Below are 25,701 nucleotides of genomic sequence, written 5' to 3'. Positions count from 1 at the left end.
ATTTGACAGTAAGGGAAATAAGATATCTTTTATTAGTCACGTACATTGAAATACACAGTGAAATGCATCTTTTGCATAAAGTGTTCTGGAGGCAGCCCACAAGTGTCGCCACGCTTCCAGCGCCAACATACCATGCCCATGACTTCCTAACCCATACATCTTTGGAATGTGGGAGGAAACCGGAGCACCCGGAGGAAACCCAGGCAGACACGGGGAGGACGTACAAACTCCTTTCAGACAGCGGCCGGAATTGAACCCAGGTTGCTGGTGCTGTAATAGCATTATGCTAACCACTACACTACCGTGCCTGCCCAGATGGACTGATACTCCAGTGGTTGGAGATGTGATTCCAGGTTGTGGATGTGCACAACATTCTGAGGAGAGATGGGTGAACAACCAAAGTTCACGGTCAATATTGATACCTAACAAAGGTAGAAAGCTTGACCATGTCCTGCAGGGCAATATCATAGAAGCGGGTAGGAGATTAAAGGGTCAACCTCAAAGATCTGTAATCTTTGGATCACTGCTGATACCATGGTAACAAATAATGGAAGTTGGTGACGATGCAAATGTAGAGGTTTAAAGTGCCTGTACAGTGTAATGCACAAAGCAAAGCAGGTGTAAGAGGGCACATGGAAATAAGGTGTGGATAGGTGAAAATTTTGAAGCAAGGTGGAGCTAGAGAGGCCTGTCTGTACCTTAAGTCACCAGCGCCTGATGAGATGTAAAGGTGAAAATTGTTGGGCATTGGTCTTAATCTTTCAATCCTGTTTAAACACGGGTAATGCCAGGGCACTGGAGAAATGTAGATAACTGTGTTCAAGGGGATAAACTCAACAACTGGAGGCTAATCAGCCTAACCTCCCTAGTAGGGAAACATCTAGAAATGATTATCAGGGACAAAATTGACATTGTTTAGACAAAGGTGTAGCTTCCTAGTCAGCCATTTCCCTACTATTGCTGCCATGCCCAGATATCTATCCCAGTACAATAATGAGTATAGGAGACTATGCAGGAGTAGCACTGGAGTATCTACATATGAGGTGCCAAACTAGTGAAGCAGGACTACATTTTGCTAAACAGCAAAATCAGCATACTGTAAGAGAGCCCACACCAAATCAAAACTGTTGTATCCCACCCCATCTAGTCATGAATGGCAAACAACTAAAACTGCAGGTACTGGAAATGGAAGCAAAAAGAAATGTTGGAAGAACTCTGCCAGTCAAACAACATCTGTAGAAACTTGCTTTCTCTCTTTCTCACTTCTGATGAATCTTTGACCTGAAATGTTATCTTGTTTTTCTTTCCACAGATGCTGCTTGACTAGCAGAGTTCTTCTTGCATTTCTCTTTTGGTTTTAGTCATGAATAGTGCATGACAGTTAAACATAGAGATTGTAGTGATTCAAGAAGGTACCCACTACCATCTTCTCAAGTGGGATTTCAGATGGGCATTTGAATGGTCATTCCTGACACACAGGAAAATGCTGGTGGTTGTCAGAACAGTCATCCCATTCCCAAGAAATCACTCATCTTTTAGCTGCTTCATCAATGACTTTTCTATTATAAGGTCAGAAGTGGGATGTTTGCTGATGATCACATGATGTTCAGTTCCTTTGGAGTAATCAAAGATGAGAGTGATAGATTTTTGGAGTCATGCAGCACAGGAACAGGCCCTTTAGTCGGTGATCATCAAGGACACGTGTTGCAATAATCCCATTTCATTCTTGTAAATTTCCCTAGATTGTTCTGCTCACTACACACTTTCACTTAATTTGGTCAAAACCTACCAATCCACTAATTGTTCGAACGTGGGAGGAAACTGATGCACCAGAAGGCAATCCACATAGTCTCAGAACGATAATGCAAACTCCAAACTGAAAGCACCACAGATGAGGAATGAAACCAGGTCACTGGACCTGTGAGGCTGCAGTTATCACCCTGACTCAATTGGAATTGAGGGGAAAGTGATAGGGCAGATTATTAGACTTGAGCTGGAGGATTAGACATTGGAGGATGATCTTATGGAGTGGAGAAACAGGCTTAAGGGGCTTTGTCATCTACCATTTCCCATGTTTTCTTTAGCTGCCCATGTGACTCAAAGTAGGTAATAAAGTCCTCTTTATGGCAGCAGTCCCTCCCCCATATCTTATACTGTCTGGGGTGGTGGTGGAGGCAGATACATTGAACAGGTTCAAGAGCTTGTTGGATAGGCATATGGAGGAGTGTGGGATGGGGGGATATGCAGGAGGAAGGGGTTAGGTAGTGTGAGGGTGGTTTGATGGACGGCACAACATGGTGGGCTGAAGGGCCTGTTTTGTGCTGTATGGTTCTATGGTTCTAACTTGTTCCCACTGTAGATATAAAGGATTTCCCCTCTCAGTTGATCACTTGGTGCCAAGACCAGCCTGATGCAGTGTGTAAATCTGTCACAGTGAGATCGGTGCAAAGCCAGAGTCAGTGTAATGAAATGGATGCAAACTGCACCTTCAGATTCTTGGGAAAACTACTTTACCTAGACTGTAAAGGAGGTTCTTTGTGTTTGTTGACTAGAAGAAGCCAGTAATTGAGAGTCAAACCTGACTACCTAACCAAGCCCAACAGGCCTGACCATGTGTTGGGTTTGGGTGGGGTACCAGGAAAAATTAAAAGGCTTGAGTTGGGTTCAGATTGGATATGATCAGATAAAGTTTAAATTTTATACCTCTAGCACCCCTACAGAGTTTAGTAGGATACTCTTTTGAATCAACTGGTTAATGTTATTATCTGCTCTCGTCAGCTTCAGTTCAACAATTCATTTCGGGTTGCTTATTTAGAATAAGGTGGTATAACCTTAACTAGGCAGAACCCCTGTGTTGTGTGAAATCATTCTTTACTGTCTTAAGGATCAAGGACTCTGAACACGAGCTTTGTAGACCAAACCTAGTTTAATCACAAAGGCAAACGCGGGACAGAATGGATGGGAACAGACACGCGTTCACTCACGCACAGGATATCATGAACACAAGAAGGAAATCGCAACTGAGGTAAAATACACTTACACACACACACTGATACAAACAAGCACACAATAACAATGTACAACTTCAGGATATTACGCTTCAATGCCTGTCCCACACTAGCATTAGCCCTTAACGCTCCCTGACCATGTGGTGATGCACTATTACCAATTATCTCTGCAGCGTTGTCTCACTACTCCTGCAGTTGTCAAAAGAGGGAGGACTAGGAGATGCAGCCCTTTTTATGGCACTAGGAGGCTGGGTGGAGCCTCACTGTCGTGACTTAAACAAGCCAATGATGTGGGAGTCAAAGACAAAGGTTCCTGCTACAGCCAATGGTCAGGCAAGTTCAGAGACAAAGGGTACTGGTCAGGCAAGTTCAGAGGCAAAAGGTACTCTCACACCTGAGGGGTGGGTGGAGCCGCACCTTGATCGACAGTAGTATCACTTCCGATCAGAGGAGCAATGCTGTCCTCCAGTCAGTGGTGTTCATTGTCGTTGATGTCACGTGACATCCATGTGGATTTCTCACAACATTCCACCCCTCGGAAGTTAGACGACTTGCCAATCAAGGGAGGAGCTATCAGGGTACACAGAAACCATAGTCAACAAAAGGAGGGCAATGGCCAGTGGGTGACAGTAGCCCAACATCCCCCAGTGACCCAAATGGCCACTTGTTTCCCATAAAGTGTCGTGCTGGAGGAGCTGGTCCCCTGGTTCTGAGTTTTGGCCACCGAGTCCCCGAAGTGAGCAGCCAGGTTGGAGGGGTTGCTGGATTTATCAGAGATAAAGGTGCAGCACTCCTCTGTAACCACCGCACATGTACCACCATTCACAGCGAGTGGACCATCCAGGGCCGTCTGATTCCACCAAGTTACCAGCCTGACTGCAGCCAGCTCCGCTGCTGTCGTCGTTTCTCATGGGACAGTCTGGCCATGCAATACGGGGGGGCAGGCTATCCTCTCGAGCCTCTCCACCTCCGTGATGGCCCTGCTGTCCCTGTACCCACTGCGTGCTGGGTGCTCCCCCTGTTCATTGAGTGTGGATTCAGGGCACAGTCAAACACTGGAAGACAGCAACTGCACCAGCCCGTGGGGAGCCACGGGTAGGTACTGGAGCTGGAGATCCAGTCGGTCACGTTCGGAGTTTAGGGAGTCCCAGCTTAGCGGCACCATCAGCAGGGTCATGGGGCACCTGGACACCAGTCTCGCTCAAACTCACAACAGCCAACTGAAAAGGTGGAACTGTACTCATCCTGGAGTCTACACCAGCATTCCCTTGGCGTGCTCAGTAACTGTGGAATACTCTGAGGGTCGGGACTCGCATGGAGGTCAAATTGTATGAAGGGGAATACCAACTCCTAAAACACCCACCCCATTCGGAATCTCTGGAAGGAATGTGCAGTGGTGGGGGAAATGATGAGGAACTGCCATCCAGCCCCCCCAGAACACAGATATAACGAGCCCGACTGGTGCAACAGGGAGACCGAACCGCGCAACACCAACGCAACAGAGATAAAAGGAAAACTAATAAAAACAAGAGTCCATGTAAACAGTCCATTCTGACAAGTAGCCAAAGGAATCATCGTCGATGGCAAGGCTTCAACGGCGTGTGCCTGGATTCAGGTGTAGATTCAACCGTTCCACATGCTCCACAGTTCCGTCTTTGGAGGTGCTGGCGGATCCGTGAGTAATTTCAAGGGAAGGTTGAGCAGACACCTCGTCAATCATCACAGTCAGCAGAAAGAGATGGAGGGTGGAGGGAGCCGTGCCATCGTCCTGTAGTGGGGAAACAAACTCATTTCTGGTGGGTCGGGTGTTGGGTATGGAGACAGGACAGGTTAGTTCGACCTGGAATCGCGACCCAACAAGTGTCCCCTGGACCGCGCGCAATGACTTCCCCCTTCTGAGGGGGGCCTTGTGGCTGTCAGACCCAGAACCTCCCGGACTCCTCAGTCCTGGGGGATTCAGGGTCTCGCAAGTCGGATGGTGGGGAGTAAGCCAGATGGTGGGATAATGGAGAACCCCCCCCCCCCCCCCGACCAGTGGGCCGTGTGTTCAGCTGATCGGCCTGCTGTAGCACACCCAACAGTGTGTGGGAGGGTGTCAGCGTGCGTATCGTCTCCTTCAGCAGGCCGTTCATCCTCTCAGGCCTGATGCCTGGGGGTGGTAGGGGATGTGAAACGGCCACGAGATCCCCTCCTCTGCCGCCCAGTTTTGTACCTTGGCCCCTGCAAAATGGGATCGGACTGTACCTCCCACGGTGCTCCATAGATGGAGGAGAGGTACTGCAATCCCTTGATGGTGCTGTTCTGGTCGGCCCTTTCACAGGGCACCGCCACCAGGACACCTGAGTACGTGTCCACCGTCATTAGGGCGTATTGCTTTCTGTTATGGCATGGGAGCGGTCCAATATAATCTGTCTGCCACATGCGACCCGCTTCCGTGCTGCGGCGAATATGGTCCGGTGGCCCCGTCGGCCAACCTCGTGGTTTTACCTGCTGGCAGATGGGGCAGTTCACAACCGTGGTCTTACACTCGTCCATTGTAAGGGCGACCCCGAACCGTTCTGCCCAGCAACCTGTACCATCGGCCCCTAGGTGGCCGCTCTTACGGTGCACCCATGCAGCTAGGGCGCTGAAGTCAGGTTCATCGGGGAAGGGTAACGCAACATATCTGGGCAGCCTGGTCCACCGTGGCATTCTGGATGGCCTCCTGGGTCTTTGTGTGTATGGGCATCCACGTGGTGGACCGATATGCATCTCTGGGCCACTTGGTCCCAGACATAGCGCCAATGTTCCTGGCCCCAGAGGGGGCGTCCTTGAATTTCCCACCCTGTTTCGTGCCACCGCACCATCCACACCGCCATACAGTTGGCCACTGCCCAAGAGTCAGTATAGATGTGGACTGGGCCAGTGGAGTTCTGTAGCGTGAGTGCCACTGCTGCTAGCTCGGCCAATTGACTGGACCCTCCCGCTCCCTCTTTTGTCACTGTTTTCCCCATGGTGGGATGAAGTGCCACCGCCTTCCAATGTTGCTTCCCATTTTTCCAGCGGCTGGAGCCGTCTGAACCAGGCATGCTGCTTCTGCTCGGGATAGAGGGAGTCAAAAGGTTGGCCCCAGGACACGGGGGAGGGCGCGATCTCGGGAATGTCTGGGAGTGATTCCTGGGGTTGGGGAAAAGACATGACCTCTTCGTGGAGGCAGCTGACCCCTTCCAGACTGGGCTCAGCCCAGTCCACGATGTACCACTTCCACTTCACCACCACTTCCACTTCACCACCAAGGACCTCTGGGCTCGGCCCACTTTGTGAGTGGAATCGGGGGACTTGACCCGTCGCATGATGGGCAGATGGGGGCGAAGGATGACGGGGTCAGTGCCAGTTTGGTTTTCTGTGGCGAGGAATGCCAGGTAACAGGCCAGTAGCTGGTGCTCAAAGGCTGTAGCGGGCAGCAGCTCCCAGCAAGGACTTGGTCCAGAAGCCAAGCGGGACTCTGCGCCCCTGGGTCCTTTGCCAGAGGCTCCATTCAGCGACCTACTCGCTACTGGAGACTTGTAATTCAAAGGGGACCCCTTCCTGACGGGGAAGGGGGGTGGGGGGGCGGCGGGTGGCAGGTGGCAAGGGGCAGGGCTTGCTCCACAGCTTGCTTCGCTGTCTCAAAGTCAGCCTGCTGTTCAGGCCCCCAGGAAAAGGTGGCCTTTATTCGGGAAACCCTATGGAGGGGTCTCAGGATCATAGTAAGGTGTGAAATATGCTGTCTCCAGTAACCAAGGAGTCCCACGAACCTCTGTGTGTCGGTTTTGTTCTTGGGGACGACGAAATTCAAAATTTTGTTCCGTGCGGGCTCAGGGATCTCTCTTCCACCAGCGTGTCATCGGAATCCTAAGAACAATACATCCAGGGCTGGGCCTTGCACCTTTTCCATGTTAATGGCCCAGCCCCACTCTCTGAGAGAGGAAATTACCACGTCAAGGGCTTCTGCAACAATGGCCTCGGAATGGCCTTGCAACAAGATATCATCAATGTAATGGGTGGCTACCACCCCCTGGGGAAGTTCAGTGGTCCGCACATCCTGTGCAATTAACCTATGGCATATGGTTGGACTGTGGATGTATGGTTGGACCTTGGGGGAGGTGTCTAAATGTATATTGCCTCCCGTCCCAGGTAAAGGCAAACTGATCCTGGGAGGTATCGTGGAGGGGGATGGAGAAGAAAGCATTGGCCAGATCTATAATGGCGTATCATGACTTGTCTGGGCGCCCTGACACATTCTCCATGGGGGTGACTATATTGGGTACCGTGGAAGCGGGGGGGGGTGGTTGGTCGGTGGTGGGCGCAGCCTTGTTCAACTGTCGGTCGTCCACCGTCATGTGCCAGGTCCCATTCTTTTTCCAGACGGGGCTATTGAGAGGGGAGGCTGTGGGCCTAATAACTCCCTCCCACAGCAAGGCTTGCACAGCCTCTGTGATATCCTGGTGTCCCCCTGGTACCCTATACTGTCGACTGTAGAGTACCTGCGAGGGAGGGGGAATGACAACTGGCTCCAATTTAGCCGCCCCAACTACCATTGTGGCTCAGGCGACTCCGAAAGTAAACTTGCCCGACTAGTGTGTAGGGACTGTCCCTTTAGGACATTTATCCCCAGTATACACTCGGGCAAGTCTGCAATTAAAATGGCTACCGTTCGGTGGGGGTTGGTTCCCGACAGCCATGTGGACCTTGACTTCCTTTGCTGGCAAAAGGGAACCCCCCAACCCCTCAATTTGCATCTGTGGCCCCTTCCAAATCGCGAGGTTCCCTGGTACAGTGGTGTGCTGGGCACCCATGTCGACGAGTGCCATCCACCTCTGTACGTTCCCTTTTCCCCAGTGTATTGCTACAGGTATGTGTGGCCTCAGATCCCCCAGGCGCGGAAGGGTGACAGAGCAGACACGCTGAGGACCCTGGCCTTCATCCTATAGGAGGGGGCTGGGGGTCTGCTACTCCGTAGGTGAGGGCTCTTGTGGGCAGAACTGAGCCATCTCCTGCAGCAACAGGTCCCGTAGCTGAGCTATGAGTGCAGGAGAGGCAGTTTCAGGTAAGGGAGGAGCAGAGGCAATGTCAGCCTCTGCAGGAGTAGCCTACGTGGCCCAGCGGTTGGGGGCACCCCCTGAATCAGGCTTGGAGCTGGGGTGGCCCTGGGTCTTTCTGCGGCCAGGCTTCTCCCCGCAAAGCTCCTTCCAGCGCGTGTGGAGAGTGGAGCTCCATCTGTACTCGCTCCATCTATACTCGTGCCATCAACCCCTGCTTGCAACAGATCTAAGTACAGCTACCTGCGCGTGGGACGGGGGGGGGGGGGGGAGGGGTCCCCGGCCTTCGTCTCTGCTCTGTGGACCTTGGCAGGCATCCCCTGCTTCGTGTACTCCAATCCCTCCAGGAGGGTGATGGTATCTCGTATGGTCTTCTCCCCGATCGGTCCCATGAGGGACAGGACCACCGGTCTCAATTTGGGGTGCGCAGTGGTGACTAGGTAGCCTGCTAGCGCACTGGTCGCCACCGTATTTTCTAAAAGCTCCAAGTCACCTGCCCTCTCGTAAATACCTGTCACCAGTGCCCACTCTCTAATGACCCCTGTGCCCTTGCTGACTGTACTCCACTGGGGTCTCCCAAATAGGTCCCATTCTAGGAGGGTAGGGTACTGGGTCCTTACTGCGGTCACTACCCGGTTCCACAGCATGGCATCATTCCCAGCCCTCCCCGGTGGCACCCGCAGGGCGTTGTTGATGCTTTGCTGGTCGGACTGGCTCCCCAGGGCACACGCCTCCTGGTGGGAGAGGCTTACGTTGGAGGCCCCCCCATCCCACAGCCGGAGCAACCACGCAGCCAGGTGCTCGCCCGGCTGCTGGCGGTACCGATCCACCTTGATGGAGAAGTCCCGGGTCTCCATGACCTTGGAGGGGCTCTGTGCATTCTCCCCTGGGGCTGCCTCATCCCCATTCCCCTCCCTCATGGAGTGGACCGGGGAACATGTTTGGACGGGTTGAGCCTGCAAGGGCTCAGGGGCACAGAGTGGTGGTCGGGCTTGGAGGGGCTCCTGCTCTTCAAGCGCCCCTTCCTTGTCAGTGTCCATCATATGTCCCCGTCCCCAAGCCATGTGTCTAGCCGGTCGCCGCGCCGGACCAGAGCTCTGATTTTAAAGGGATCTGTCTGCCAGCCGGCTCTGCGGGCGGTTTGTGCCTGCTGCACCTGGACCAGCCGGCAGGTGACCTCGGTACCCTGCACCTCAAGGTCATTGGCCCGGGTCTGGGCAGTTTGGACTGCCTCCTGGAGTGTGCAACACCTTTGTCAGAGGGTCTCTACCTCTCTTTCCCTTACTGAGCAGGTATCCTGCAACTGGCCAGTAATCTCGACCTGGCGCCTCAGGAGGGATGCTAGGAGCCAGATGGCACCCCTCGGGCTCCCTCTGGCACTGGGGAACCCTGACTGCTGGAGGAGGGCCACCATGTGGTGTCCCAGTTTCTCACCACGTGGATCTAACTGCTGAGCCCAGTCCATGGGCTTGCCGTGGTTTGCCAGCAGGTTGGCCAAGCTCCCAAATCCCTAACTCTCATCTGTCCACCCCGGGATCCTCTCCTCTGTATCTGCGCTAGCCTTGCATCCCCCATTTCAAAACATTCTCCCTGCATTTGTGTCCAGCCAAAATCCTCAAGACCCTGCTCGCAGTGCCAAATGTTGTGTGAAATTGTTCTTTATTGTCTTGTGGATCAAGGACTCTGAACACGAGCTTTGTAGACCAAACCTAGTTTAATCACAAAGGCAAACGTGGGACAGAATGGATGGGAACAGACACACGCTCACTCACGCACAGGATATCACAAACGTGAGTGGGAAATCGCAACTGGGGTAAAATACACTCACACACACACACTGTTACAAACAAGCACACAATAACAATGTACAACTTCAGGATATAACACTTTAATGCCTGTCCCACACTAGCATTGGCCCTTAACACTCCCTGAATCTGAGTGAAATGCTCTCTGACCATGTGGTGATGCACTCTTACCAGTGATCTCTGCAGCGTTGTCTCAATACTCCTGGGGTCATCAAAAGAGGAAGGGCTAGGGGATGCAGCCCTTTTTATGGCGCTAGGAGGCTGGGTGGAGCCTCACTGTTATGATTTGAACGAGCCAATGGTGTGGGAGTCAAAGACAAAGGTTCCTGCCACAGCCAATGGTCAGGCAGGTTCAGAGACAAAGGGTACTGGTCAGGCAGGTTCAGAGGCAAAAGGTACTCTCACACCTGAGGGGTGGGTGGAGCCGCACCTTGATTGACAGTAGTATCACTTCTGATCAGAGGAGCAATGCTATCCTCCGGTCAGCAGGGGTCATTGTCGTTGATGTCACATGACATCCATGTGGATTTCTCACAACACCCTGAAAATTAACTAGTTATATTTAAAGGAGCAACTCAATGGAAAAAAATGAGTAAGGAATTAGACTTGACTATTAAAAGGAAATAGTTGATCAACAATTTGTAGGTGAATTCTAAAAAGAAAATTGCATTGATCTCATGAAGAGGGTATTATCTTTTGTTGTGGCAGCTTTCAAACTTTTGTAATAGGTTGTTTTCATTGCCTCTTTAAAAACAGGATTAAATTTGAATTATTTTGGAAATTTACTTTGAGCTTGCAATCAGTCAGGATTTCCTGATTGCTACTGCTGTAGTGCACTAACTATTTTCAAAGACCTTATCAGCAGGCAGCAGCAGAGAAGGCATTGGCCCGGCTTCAGGTTCAGTTACATATCAAAGACTTGCAGTGCAAAAACTTTGAGAAAGTATTTGTTTCTTCAGGAAACATGCTACCTAAAAATGTTCATGATCAATCAGAGTTTTCACTGAGGCAGTAAGGTGGAAGTAATTTTACACGTGACCATTTTTACTAAAGGGATTTCAGTGATGGAACAGCACATTTTTGTTTGTTTTTGTAAACCTTAAGTACTCATTTGAAATATTAACTTCATTAACAGTGTTTAAAATTGACGTAAGAAGATTTTTTTTTAAAACTGCCATAAAATGAATATCTCATTCTGAAAGCTTCACATAGCTCAAAACTGTGGCACATAACTAATTATGATTATAATTAGGGAATAGATTGTAATTAGTAAAGCTGTAGCTTTGTGTTTGACTTAGAGGATACATTTTAAGTGGCATTCCTACATTATGTTGAGAGTAAACAATGACATTTTGTGGTATTATGTCTAATATAGTACCACAATACTTCACTATCTACCCCCTCAAGATAAATAATCATAGAATAAGTTTCAATAAAAGTCGCCCATATAGAGTTCCAGCTATTACCTTATCAGCCACAGAATTTAATACATTCTGAATAAAGTTGAGTCATGGGGTATTGCAGTAATCTGTGAAATGTTGGAAAAGTTGTAAAATTCTTTTTTGGGATTGAAACTGGGATGCTTTTTCTTTTCTACATCTCTGCCATCTTTCTCCAGGCCATACAAAGCCAAAGTTTTGTACAAATGAAATCAGGTCCAGCGTAAGATATTAAGATAGATTTTGATTGCTTAGTTGTTCATTTGTCTTTATAGCCTGGTAAAGCTAATCTCCTGGAATCTGTTGTGCGTGCACTATAATACTATGTCCAGAAGATTTACTCAAATACTTAATTACTTTTGGCAGACTAAATTACAGTTGGCTGTCTCCATTAGCAAATTTAAACTTTTAGTTATGAAGTGTAATTGGCTCCAGATTAATCCTGAACCAAGTGATTTCTCTATTACCCATTCATAAGACAGGAATGTTTAAAATGGGGTAATGTGCTGCTGGGCATGGTCAAATAATAGCCTCCTGCTGAAAGTCAATAAAGTCCAATAACCCTATTTTCTTTCCACCTGTGTCATGATTTCCTTTCAGTTTATTTCTTCAATATGTTCATTGCAGAGATTTTAATGAAAAGGCTTGCACGACTAAAATGAATGTGTAACCATGAGCATAATTGGAGTATTTATGAAAAAAATCAAGGGTTGATTTTCTTTTCAACATACTACATGGTTGTTCTAGAGCTAAACTGATTTGTACATGGAATATGTGTACACAAATACACTGAAGTGTTGTGAGAAGGAATAAAGTTGATTTGATGTATATATTAAAAAAAAATTAAAGCTGCGGCCATTTTGGCAAAAGTACCTTCAATGTGAGAGCCACATCAAGTACTAAATTAGTGTGTTGTTTACTACATCTTAACATAATTTTAAAGAGTAACTTGCGTAACTAAAAACCAAATCTGCATGTACAATTAAACAATGCAATGGGAAGCTGTGGAATTAAAAAGGCAACAACACACAAACTGTCAGTGATATTATTGTTAGTATACAATACATACTTAGATTATTAATTAGTGTGTGTGCAGACGTGCATGTGCACCTTGCTTATAACTCCACTCTTCCCTTTGACCCTGAGACCCTACAGTCCAACCTTTCCCTGAACCCTTTTCACTCGTTTCCTTCCCTGCCCCACCTTCATGCCCTGCTCCCTGACTACCTCCTCCTCCTCTGAATGAACACTTTCCTTCAGCCCACACCCCTTCCCTGCCAGGGCACATGTGCCTTTGTTATTGGAGTCGTACAGCATGGAAACAAGCCCTTCCGCCCATCTTGCCTGGCTATCAAGCATCTGTCTATACTAATGCATTTTCCCAGCATTTGGCTCATAGCCTTCTGTTCCATCGTGTTTTCAGTGCTTATCTACATACTACTAAAATGTTGTGAGAGTACCTGTCTCCACTACGCCGTCAGGTTTCAAACACCCTCTGTGGAAAAAAATCTTCCTCAAGTCACCTCTAAATTTTCCGCCTCTTGCCTTAAACCCGTGCTCTCTGGTCCTAAACACCTCTGCCTAGGGGATAAAGTTCTCCCCATCTACCCCTCACTATCTATTGTCTGTGCTCCTTAAAATTTGTTATGTTGTCAATAAGGTCATACTTCGGCCTTGGCTACTCCAAGGAAGTCAATTCCAACCTATCCAGTCTCCCTTCAAGTGGTGAATCTCTTCTGCACACCCTCCAATGCAATTAGATCCTTTCTACAGTGTTGCACTAATACTGCATTATGGCCTAGCTAATGTTTTGTTTGCTTGTGCCATAATCTTGCACTCTTACATTCTGTGCCCTAGCTAATAAATTCAAGTTTCCTGTATGCCATTTTTAACCACCTTATCTACTTGTGCTGTTGTCTTCGAGGATCCTTGCACATGTTCATGAATATCCCTCTCTTCCTTGGTATTTCCCACAATTGTCCTAGTCCTATACACGATAGTGTAGCGGTTAGTGTAACGCTATTACAGCGCCAGCAACCCGGGTTCAATTCCAGCCATTGTCTGTAAGGAGTTTGTACATTCACCCATGTCTGCGTGGGTTTCCTCCAGGTGCTCCGATTTCCTCCCACATTCCAAAGACGTAGAGGTTGGGAAGTTGTGGGCATGCTGTGTTGGTGCCGGAAGCGTGGCGACACTTGCAGGCTGCCCCCAGAACACTCTACGTAGAAGGTGCATTTCACATCTCATTTTTGGGATTAAATACCATCTGCCTTTCCTCTGCCTGTCTTACTAACTGATCCATATTGTTTTATAGCCAAAGACTACCCTCCTCACTGTTTAGAAAACCACCTATCTTAGTGTCATCTGTGAACTTATTAATCATAGCTCCTGCAGCAAGGGTACTAGCACTAATCTCTTCAGGACACCACTGATCACAGACTTTCACTTGCAAAAACAATCTTCAATCATCGCTACCTCGTATTACCGAACCAATTTCAGATCCAATTTCTCAAATTGCCCTGGTTCCCAAAGGCTTCTTACCTTTTTGGATCAATTTTCCATGTGAGATTTTATTGGAGCCCATACTGAAGTCCTTGTAGACCGCACGATCTGCCCTACTTCATTGATATACTTAATCACCCCAAAATTCAGTCGGCAGGATCTTCATTGACAAAGCCATGTTGAACATTCCTGATCAATCTCTGCCTCTCCAATTGCAGATCTATCCCATCCCTTAAGTTTTTTTCCAATTATTTCCCTACCCATTGATGTCAGGCACATCAGCCTATAATTCACCTGGCTTACTCCAGCTACCCTTCATGAATAATGAATCTGACACCATTTCTTTGGCCAGAAAAGATTTGAAAATTTCTGTCAGAGCTCTAGCCATCTCCTTTGCCTCCCAGAGCAGCCTGGGATGCATCCCATCAGTTCCTAAGGATCTATTCCCACTTTAACCCTGCTAAGACAGCCAATGCCTACTCTTTATCAATGGCAATTTGTTCTAGAGTTCCACTGTCCCCCTCCATGAATTTTCCAACTATAATGTCCTTCTTAGATGACAAGTATTCATTTAAGGCCTCACCTGCATCCTCTGGCTCCATGTACAGAATGCCGGTTTGGTCTATAATGTGTCCTACTCTTTCCTTGGTTACCCTCATGACACCAATGTAATTAAGAAAAAAAATCATATTTTTCTTGATCTTGCTCACTAGTATTATGTTGTGTTCCTCCTTTGATCTGTTAATTCTTTAAGTACTTGCACCCCACACATTGTACTCATATAGAACCTCACCTGTTTTCTAATCATTTAATGTATGGTAAACTATTTTGTTTTAATCCAACCTTCAACGTCCATTGACATTCAGGATTTCTTTGATTTATTGACCTTGCTTTTCACTATTATGAGAGAACATTGCCCTGAACTTTCACTGTTTCATTTTTGAATGCCTACCTGTAGAGTTAGTTGCAAGTAGTTTCTGCCACTTCACTTTTGCTGAGTTTGGAGTCGTACTGCACAGAAACAGGCTTTGAGGCCCATCACATCCATGCCAGCCTTGTCCATCAAATCCTGTTTGCCTGCAATGCCTGTATCCTTCTGTACCTTGCATACTGAACTGTCTAAATGCTTCTTAAATGACTCTACCACCTCCTCTCTCAATGTGTCCTAGATAACAACCACTTTTGTTTCATCATATTGAAATCAACCTTCCTCCAATTCAGGACCTTTTAATTTCCTGTCCTTGCTGTTCTCCATAACAACCTTAAAATACTTCATTGTCAATGAAATGTTTTCCCACTGACTTTCCACTTGCCTGGCTATGTCCCAAAGATCAGATCTACTAGAAGATGGGTTATACTAGGGACTACTGCACACTGGCTTGGAAAACTGTCCTGAATGCACTTTTAAAAATTCTCCCACTCCTCCCCATAAGCCTTTCACATTATTGGGAAGTTGAAATCCCCTATTCTTGTTATCCTTTTATTTCTACACTTCTGTGATTTGCACTTTATGCCCTTTCTGTTTGAAGGTTCATAGTTTTCCCCCAGCAAAGTGATTAACTCATTTTCACCTCTAAGCTCCCCCCATATGGCCTCATTTGCATAACCTTACAGAATACCCTTCCCCTTCCTGTGGTGACATATGGACTTCTTGATTATGGACTCCCTTAATATTACCCTCCCACCACCTTCACTCTTTCTGTTCCCCATTGACACCCCCCCCCCCCACTGTTCTCTCCATACTGTCTGAAGGTTCTCTACCTTGTACCCTGGAACTGAGTTCCTAGTCCTGTCCATCTTTCAACCATGTCTCCATATTAGCAACAATATTATGTTCCCATACTTAATCGTTGCCCTCTGTTCATCAGCCTCATTTGTTGGACTAAGGTTTCCAGGCACAAAAGAGGAATGCACGGCTGGATTGCATCCATTTTAAAGCAAGGAGTCTGACAAAGCTGATGAACTGAGGGCCTTGATTACATATGGAAATACAATAATGTTACTATCATAGAGAAGTGTTGTTTTCTCTGGAGCATTGGAGGCTGAGGGGAGACCTGATAGAAGTTTATAAAATTATAAGAGGCATAAGTAGGGTAGATGGTCAGAATTTTTTTCCCAGCATAGAAATATCAAACACTAGAGGACATACATTTAAGATGAGAGGGGGAAAGTTTAAGGGACATGTGCAGGACAAATTTTTGTTTAAACACAGTGGTAGGTGCCTATGGACTGCCGGGGTAATGGTGGAAGCAGATAAGAACCTTTTAGACACATGAATAGGCAGGAAATAGAGGGATGTGCATCACGTGCAGGCAGAGATTTAGTTTAATTTGGTATCATGCTTGGCACAGGTATTGTGGCCCTGTTGGTGTACTGTACAGATCTAGTGGTTGAAAGGTGGACAGGACTATTTGTCTGTTCCTCTTCCCCCACCCCCCCCCCCCCATACTCACGGTTTCCTGTCAAATTAATTTAAACTCTCCTCAACACCTCCTGCAAAGACCCCCCCCCAACCACCCCCAAGGGATGTTGCACCTGTTTCAGTCCCCACTCTCCAGAAACTGCCCCCAGTGATTCAGAAATCTAAAGCCCTCCTTCCTGTACCATCTCTTCAGTCACGCGTTCATCTCTGGCTTTTTTTCCTCTTCCTATATTCGTTAGTGTGTTGCACTGAAAGTAATCCTGATAATTCAATTTGAGAAGTCCTGCTCTTTAATCTGCTACCCAACCCCCTGACTTGAAGTTGTAGGACCATATTTTACCCATCGTGTTAGTAGCAACGTGAACCACGACTTCTGACTGTTTACCCAACCCCCTTCAGAATGCCCTGCAAACGTTTTGTGACATGCTTGACCCTGGCACCATAGACCCAATGCAGAAGCATCTGTCCAATCTCCTCACATTCAGGTTATCTACCACTACTATCCTTTGAGTTCTTGCTTCTCCCCCTTTGTGCGGCTGAGCCTCGTGTAGTGCTGTGAACTTGACTCTGGCTGCACACCATAGAAGAATGTTCACACCCACTGTTTTCCTGCACGTGCACACTTCTAGAATGACACGTTATTCTAAGGCTTCCTTGATTCCCTACCTGTCCTCCCTTCTTCTGCCTGGTGGTCACCCATTCCTCCTTTAACTGCAGTTCTTTAAGCTGTGGCGTGACAATCTTTTTAACCAAAAGATGCTGTCCACGTGATTCTCAGACTCGCAGGTGCAAAATAGTCTGTAAGGAGTTTGTACGTTCTCCCCTTGTCTGCGTGGGTTTCGTCCGGGTGCTCCGGTTTCCTCCCACATTCCAAAGACATACAGGTTAGGAGTTGTGGGCATGCTATGTTGGTGCCAGAAGAGTGGTGACACTTGTGGGCTGCCCCTGGCACATTTTCATTTACGCAGAAAGACTCATTTCACTGTGTGTTTCGATGTACGTATGACTAATAAATAAATATCTAGTGCCTCCAGAAACCACCACTCAAGCTAGTCAAACCTGTGGCATTTCCTGCAGACTTTGGTCTTCCAGACTGCAAGAATTTTCTCAGAAATCCCATATGCTGCAGGCTGTCCAATCCACAGGACTGGGCTTCCCTGCCATATCTTTAACCTCACAAGCAAATCAATCAGAAATGAATTGCCTTTGAATCAAGCTCGTAGTTACCCCTGTGAATTAAGGAATGCTGATCCAGGCCATGATCCGGTCTCCAGCTCCCGTCCACACCTGCCCCCATTCCGTCTACACATCTGCTCACATTCCTAGCCGTGCTCTGTCCATACACCTTCCACTGTTCCTGGCCATCTACACAACAGCTCCCATTCCGGAGCATGCTCCGTCCATGCACCTGGCCTTGTTCCCTTTTATATTCTGTTCATGTATCTGGTACTGTTCCTGTCCACTCTTTACTTGTATATCTGAGCCCCATTCTGAACCTCACTCATCTGTACATTTGCCCACATTCCTGACCATGGTTTGGCCCCAGTCCTTGGCCATTTGGGACTGATAGGAGCAACCATAGCCTTACAATGAAGAACACTGTCTTGGACTAATATTTGATATGTTGTTGAAATACACTGTACTTCTGTGATGTTACATCTTAAAATAGTTGTGATGCTTCATGTTATGGTACTTGTGATGCAATAGGGATAGCAAATTGTTGCCTTAATGATAATTCTACAGCACTTCACTTTTAAAATGTGTTCTTGGCAGAAGTTCCACACAGATGTCAGAAGCCTCCTTCAGGCTAGCACCGTGTTGTAGCCTAGAGCATAATTCCAGTCATGAGGAGGAGTTAAATTTCTAAATGCTCTTATCTGTAATCTTGTGCAGCCAATTTACTTCTATTCAGATTTACAAAGCCTATCACTGGCAGTCATGTTCTTTCATGCAATCCTAATGCAAATTAGTAGTTTATTAAAAATATAATAAATGTGAGCATATATTGAAGGCACTACCATCTATTCCTCAGTGTAATATGGCATCATAAGAAATTTGGTATCTTAGCTATTTGACGTGATTAACTAATGTAGCTTTTGGCTTTTGTTAATGGTATTGAAACATTTGTTCTATTTTTAAGGTGAACTGGTGCAAGAAGAGAGTCAGGACCCTTTTCAGGTAACTGTACATCTTCTTGCAAACCCTGGTGAATCTCGAGGATTACAGCAAACCTTGGACTGTCTGTTGCATTGGATTAGCCCAGATATCCAGTTGTTTCATGTTTCGGAGAGGGCAAGTCCAATAATACATTGCAAGTCACAGCACAGAAAAAACTCTGGTTATCCTTCTCTCTCTGTTATTCTGTTCCTACATGAAGACTTTGGTGAAGAACGAATTTTGCAAGTTCATGACTTTTTCCAGGGCCCACCGTGGCAGTATCATCACAGTGAGAGCGTTGGTGGAAAAATTCTTCCTTATATGATTTGCTGTCAGGACTTCTATTCTTTGGATGCTAACATGCCAATCTGGGCTGTAAGGCAAGTACATTATGGAAACGAAATCCTGCGAATCACTGTGAGCTGCAGCTATGAAAATTTTGAGGATGCTGTCAAACTCTATGAATTAATTTTGCACAAAAAAGCTGCTGTGCAAAAAACGGATTTTTGCTGTTTCACGGTATACTCGAGCCACAGTTTCTGTATTCAGCTTTCGTTAAAACAATTGCCACTTGGCATTCCAGTTGATCTTAAAGAATCAGCAGTGCTACAGTTCAGAGTGCATGCAATAGGAGAGTTGGTGCCACTTCTTCCAAATCCATGCATCCCCATCAGCAACACCAGGTGGCAAACTGAAGACTATGATCGAAACAAGATCCTCTTCCAAGTAAGTATTGTGTTTTCAATAAGTGTGGAGAGCTTCTGTCACTAGAATAGATCTATAAAGAATATTACTGTAATTAAACTCACACCAGGGTAATTGAGATGAAGTTTCTGATCCTTGTAGACCATTCTGGAAATGAACAGTGACAATTGATCAACATTCATGCCTTGAACACCAGCAACATTTTTAAACTGGAAATGATCATCTGACAAACATCTTCAAATCATAACAATTCCCTTGCATTTAACCACTGTAATTTTAGGAAGATCGGAAAAAAATTGCAGATGTTAGAAATCCAATCTACAAGCAGCTGATGCTGGAAACATTCAGCAGGTCAAGTAGCATCTGTGGGGAAGAGAAACAGAATTAATGTTTCAAATGGAAAATCTGTTGTAAAAACTGTCATTTTCTTTGCTGGTTTCAGCTCAAAAAGCATCAGGTATCATGTTTCATTTCCCAATTTATTATTAAGTCATTTGACTAGATCCCAGCAAAAGGATTTGTACCTTGTGTTTGGTGAAAAATTATTCATGAAAAATTCAATATTCTGGTTGGATTGAGCTCAATTATATTCACTTTTGAGTCATTTATATCCTCCCAAGTCAAGAGGTGTCTACATTATGTAAGTGTGGGATTGTCAGTTCAATACATGGAAAATCACAATGGTTGAGGTGCCTATTGTTGTAGTACATTCTGCATTGCAGTATCATACAAAGAAATTCCATATTTTAAATGTACTGTACAGGAATAGGCCTTTCTGCTGAACTGGTTAAATGATTTCATTCATGCTGTACAAGAGCTGCCTTCCACTCTTGTATTATCTAACCCTATGAGCATTCAGTCTGTTACATTCTTTCAAACCTCTCCCCGGATGCTGATGCAGCCTCCCCCATATGCATTTATATCCCACACAGCTTTAAATAGCCCACATTCACATCACTCAGGTAAAGAGATCTGTCATGAATTCCTATTGGATTTATTGAATATTAGATTTATTGACAGTCTCGTATGAATTCTGGTCTGGGTCTTTTGTCTGCAACCACCCTATCAAACCCTTTTCGTAAAGTTTTCCAAGGACATCCAACAGCCTTGCATATTCTGGTGATTAGAGCTCAGTCTTTTCTGCCTTTCCTGATAACTTTGTTCTCAGTAACAGTATTAACCTTTTTGGGGTTTTTTTGCCCTTTCAATAATGGCACTTGTACCATAACTATACTCTGTGCTTCCTAGTGGAATTTACTGAAAGTGAACAATTTATAATTCCTTGTGTTTCATGTGGGAGTTTTTCATTTGTTTTATCATTGTCAACAGTGAAGGGGCTTTTCTATTGGTTTAATAAAGGCCCTGAGTTACCAAGCCAAGATCTGCCCATCAATCTAATAAATTAATCTGAGTATGTACTTAGTACTTTGTGCTGATCATTTTTGGTTGTATGGAATCAGTGCTTAATGCAAATTGAGTAGAATTTTAATTATAATTGTATGAATATTTGTTAGACTTGGATCTGGTTCAGTCAGTATAAGCACAATGTACAGACGTTTGTTGCCAGAACTCATTTCTTTGTAAATGAGTAGTTAAATACAAGCGTCTGGTAACTATTCTGACAGGTCAATTATTGAAGATTTTTCAAAATGGTACAGCCTGTCAAATGAAATATAAAGCTTTAGAAAGCGTATTCCTTCAGTTGGTAGCTGATTAAACAAGCCAGAGTCCTTTGACTATTTTCCCTTTTGTGGAATAAAACTGTTCTTTTAAGTCACATGTTTAGCACCTTCTCAGCAATCTCCATTTATGATGATGCAAATATAATTCAGTTAATGGCTGTATTTTTACGGTGCTTTATTTTATAGCTTTTTGTATTAAACAGGCTCATTGTGAATGAAATGATCATATTTCAAGTTGTTGTTGCAAACCAACATCATGTACCTTTTCCAGAATGTACCAAACTATTGTGTTTTATTTTCTTGCAAACAGGTCAGAGGGAGCATTCGACACTCGGACAGAAACTGCTCTGCTGGTCAAGTGCACGGCAACGGTGGTTTTAGCAATCACTCGTGTAGTTCAGTGTCATGCAATCAAAATTCACTTTCAGATAAGTGGCCCGACAATCAAATGCCTCATGATAGGAACAAAATGTTCCCTGCTTTAACAGCAGATGCAGAAGAAAGGAAGGATGTGAAAGGCAAACAAAGGAACAATTTGACTGGAATGCTGGACAGAAATGAAAGCAGCACATCAGAGAGTTTGTGCAGCACACCCAAAAGCAGCTCCTGTTACTCATCACAACGCAGCAGTCCAGCAACAACATCTCGCAATGATTTATCATTCCATTTCAACACGCCTATAAAGGTCCGAAACCTTGATCACGAAACTACCACTGGAATACAAAATGCAGAAACAGATGTTGACACTGGATTCATTGTTACAAAGTCAAATCCATTTACTGGTGCTAGCCCCTGTTCTGTATCTGTACTTTCAGCAGGTAAAAAGAATAGTCTTCCTAATTCAGGTGTAAAAAGTTATGCATTAAAACCAACAGTAATGTCTTCTGAGACTAACAGTATTTTAATCAAAAAGTGGCAGACTTCAGATGAGGAAGAAAAGCCGGCATACATTTGTCAGAAATCACCTGAAGCACCCTGGCAGTTTTGCGAAAATAGTACAGGGGAAGAAGAGTTTTTTATTTAGACAAATGTTATCTTATTAAATCTCACTTTGATCTGTCAGGTGAAATTTCTTTGTTATAATGCACAAATACTTGCAAGAGGTAACATAATGGAACAATAAATTACAATCATTTTGTCATCTTTTAAAGCAAATATACATCTGACTCGCATGTTTTCATTAATTCTGTTAACATTTCACTTGCACTGTGTGGATTTATCCTGTAAAATAGAACAAAATCCAGTCGTCTGACAATGAAATTTTCTTCAAATTATATATCATTATTAAATGAATAATTTAATTCCAATGTTAGCTTGGAGTTGCAGAAACTGCACATAATTTGTAGCTCTAATCTGCTAAAGTAAACACCAGCAAAAAGTTTTTTTTGCTGTTTTGTCTAAACTCTATGATGTACATACTAAAGTCACTATAGGGCCTACATAAGGATGTCTTTTAAAATTTTTAAGTTAAGAGTAACTTGCTGCCTGTTCGGATTTTCTTCTGTTATTTGTCAAGTCTGGATACTAGTTTGGCATTGGAGGTCAGTTGTATGGAGGATTTAATGTGTTGAACATTACATGAATATCAATATATCCACCACACAGTTTGTGATTTGAGTTGGTGAATGCTGTTATTTCAGTCCATCTCTGCTCAGTACGAAAACATAAAATGCTGGAGATATTCAGCAAGTCAGGTTGGAACTGTGGGAAGGAGGAGGAGCAGGGTCAATGTTTCTGATGAAGGGTCTCTGACCTGAAAGTTAACTGTTTCTCTTCCCGCAGATGTGGCCTGACCTGCTGAGTATTTCCAGGATTTTCTGTTTTTGTTTTAGATTTCCAGCATCTGTGGTTTTTATTTGATTTTCATCTCTGCTCAGTAACTTGAACAAGTCATTATCTTCTTGTACCATAAGCACTTGCCATTTAAATAAAGAGAAAGAATTTGAGGTGAGATCTGAAAATTTATTTTATTTCTAACAGTTTAGTAATTTTTAAACAGAATCCTTATGGTGAATTTTTAAAATATATTAAACTTAAGTGATTTTGCAAAAGGAGTAAAAGTTGATCAATTTAGAAAACTTTTTCATCACCATTATAGATGACAAATTCTACAGGGTTTTTTTTTGTAATTGGTCACACCCCCTACCCAACTCTCCTCAGTCAGTTCCTTCAAGGAAACAATTCCATTTAAATTTCAAATATGGCTTTGAAAATTAATTTTCTGTAACAGGATGTATTTTAAATTTTGAAATAGGAAATCCAGAATATTTTGAAAATGTAGTTATAAAAATACTGTAATCATGAAATAAGGAGAGGTTTACTGTATGAGAAGCTTATGTCCTCACCATCAAATCTTCCCGCTGTCTCTGGCACAGAGGTTAGGAAGGTGGTAATTTTGAATTACTTTAAACACTGCAGTTTGCTGAATTGGGAATGTAATGGCCAGAGGGTATCTAGTCCCAATAGCTGCAGGGCCAAAGAAAACACTTTTGCAGTTCACTTCATTTTAAATGCACTTTTTCCCATCTCTACTTCGAAACCACCACCACTGAGAAGGATAAATGCAATGAGTGCTCTGGGAGGCTTTCAAATCCAAGTGCCTTTCCAACTTGTCCCTCCTCCTGAGTGATCTATATCAGCATTTATTCTTCACTGATGAATAAATGGGTCAATATCACCCATTTTAACATCATTGAGAGCTGCAGGAGTGCAGCAGTTCAAAGAAGCCTATCTCTGGCATGCAGGAGATGCCAGTACGTGCACCCTTGCCAAACCCATCCATACTTTTCAAACAAATTGCAAAGAGTAGGTCAGTATCGGTAAGGGGGAAAGACTTGGGATGAATTCTGGATGTTCTGATAAAATCGTATCCAAAATATTGACATTTTTCTTTACAGGTGCTGTGAATTTTCAACATTTTGCATGTTTATCATTTTCCCAGCATTTATAATTATCTCTATTGTGTTTAATAAAATGCAATTGCTGTTTGATATTTGTATCCAAGTGTTGGAACAATTAGTGCATTAATTTCAATACATTTCTTTTGTGATTGTGATGGAGTTCAGTTAATAACTTCTCTAACTTTCAGCTGATCTAACTTGTTTATCATTCATTTAATTTATTTCAGTTGTGTAAATTACCATCAGAATTAAAGGCATAATGTCAAGTAGCTGCATTTCTTTAATAATTGAAGGAACAAAATTGGTACAAGGCAGAAGAGTAGGCTAAGGATTTTTTTTCCAGTTTATGGGTATTCAAAGTCCTTCAGATTTGTAAATAAGGTAAAGTTAGTGCACAAGTGACTGCAGATGCTGGAATCTGAAGCAAATAACAATCTGCTGGAGGGACTCAGTGGGTCAAGCAGCTTTAATAGACTTGTGGTTGGGGGGTGGGAAAGGAATTGTTGAAGTTTTGGGAGGAAACCCTGCTTCAGGGACAACGTGGGTTTCCTCTGGGTGCTCCAGTTTCCTCCCACATTCCAAAGACGTACAGGTTAGGAGTTGTGGGCATGTCATGTTGGTGCCGAAGAGTGGAGACACTTGCGGGCTGCCCCCAGAATACTCTCTACCTAAAGATGCATTTCAATGTACATGTGACTAATAAAGAAATCTTATCATTAACGTTAAAGATGAAAAGGCAAAATTGGTCAATATTGTACCTGTTGGGGAAATTGACAAAGGTGATCAATCCTAGGATGTAATGTTTGATTCTTAGCAGAATTGCTATGTTGATAAAGGCAGCTTTTCAACCATCTCTGGAAGCTGCTGGAAACATTTATTAACCCTCTTGTAAATGTTTTTTGAAAAGCCTTGGTTATATAACTTTAATGGCTCCAAGAAATCCCAAAACACTTTACAACCAATCAAACATTTTTCAAAAAGCAGTCACAGATGTAAAGTAAGAAATGCAGCAACCAATCTGTACACAGCAACTCCCACAAACATAAATGTAATCACATAGTTTGTTTTGATGGTATTGGTTAAGGTTCAAAGTTGGCAATGCTCAAGGGCTAACTCCCCTGATCTTTCCCAAAGCTGTGCTTTGGCATCATTGCATCTACTTGAGTGGGCACTCAGACCCTTGCTTCAATGTCTCATTGAAATGACGTCACCTCCAGACAACGGCGGTCATTCAGTATTGCAGTGGAGTATTTTCCTGCATTTCCTGCACAATATATTGAGGGGCACAACAGGACACACTGAGCAATATTTAGTAGAGCAGACGTTGGGCCTGCTATTCAGATTTTTCAACATTGTATTGTAAGTGAGCAATGGTCAGCTGGAGGCCTCAACAAAAATTGTTTATTTTTTTTAAACTTTAATGTGGAGCCTGCAGGAAACAATACACAAGTGGGGACTACTATGACCCAGGCTGATTGACCGCTTGTTATCATCCCCCTCCACACCAAGGACTTGGTAGTCCGAAAGCATTTGTAGATCAACATCCAGCCACAGAATATATGAAGAATCTTTGTAAAAGCAGTAACTTCCCAGTAACTTATTGATAAATAATCTTGTTCACACTATCAGGCCTGATAAGAATTAAAATAATGGGTTGCAAAGGTTATCGCACATAAGATCTTAGTGAATTTACTGCCAAATATATTCTGTGTATGTGACCATTAGGAAGCAACTAAAATTATTTCTGCTGCTAAAGTGAATTTGCTATGTTAAGATTTCTTGTGAAATCATTCGCAAGATTTTAATAAGCATTCAATCCTAACTTAATATCATCAATTATTTTTAACTACATTATTTTGGTTGTCATAAGCTTTAGAACTAAACATAGAGGCTTTATTGTATTAACTCTGCTGCCTTTCAGTCTGCTGACCAGTCTGTTTACAAGTTCCAGATCACAAGATTGGCTTAGATGACGGAGGCTCTCCTGCTGAGAATACCATTTGCGATGTAGCATATAGCTG

General features: G+C 44.5%; 1 protein-coding gene across 1 annotated transcript in view; it reads left to right on the top strand.

The window, feature by feature from the left end:
• Positions 1 to 23,771, top strand: part of LOC127571687 (protein FAM124B) — a 33,200-nt gene extending 9,429 nt beyond the window's left edge. The window contains exons 3-4 of the mRNA XM_052018292.1: positions 18,377 to 19,119; positions 21,091 to 23,771. Of these exons, the coding sequence (XP_051874252.1) occupies positions 18,377 to 19,119; positions 21,091 to 21,804 (1,457 nt within the window). The 3' untranslated portion in view covers positions 21,805 to 23,771. The remainder of the gene's footprint in view (positions 1 to 18,376; positions 19,120 to 21,090) is intronic.
• Positions 23,772 to 25,701: the final 1,930 nt, after the last annotated feature.

Source organism: Pristis pectinata, chromosome 6 (assembly GCF_009764475.1).
Source record: "Pristis pectinata isolate sPriPec2 chromosome 6, sPriPec2.1.pri, whole genome shotgun sequence".
Classification (NCBI taxonomy): Eukaryota; Metazoa; Chordata; class Chondrichthyes; order Rhinopristiformes; family Pristidae; genus Pristis; species Pristis pectinata.
Note: the sequence above shows the minus strand (reverse complement) of the source record. Positions and strands in the feature narration are given on the sequence as shown.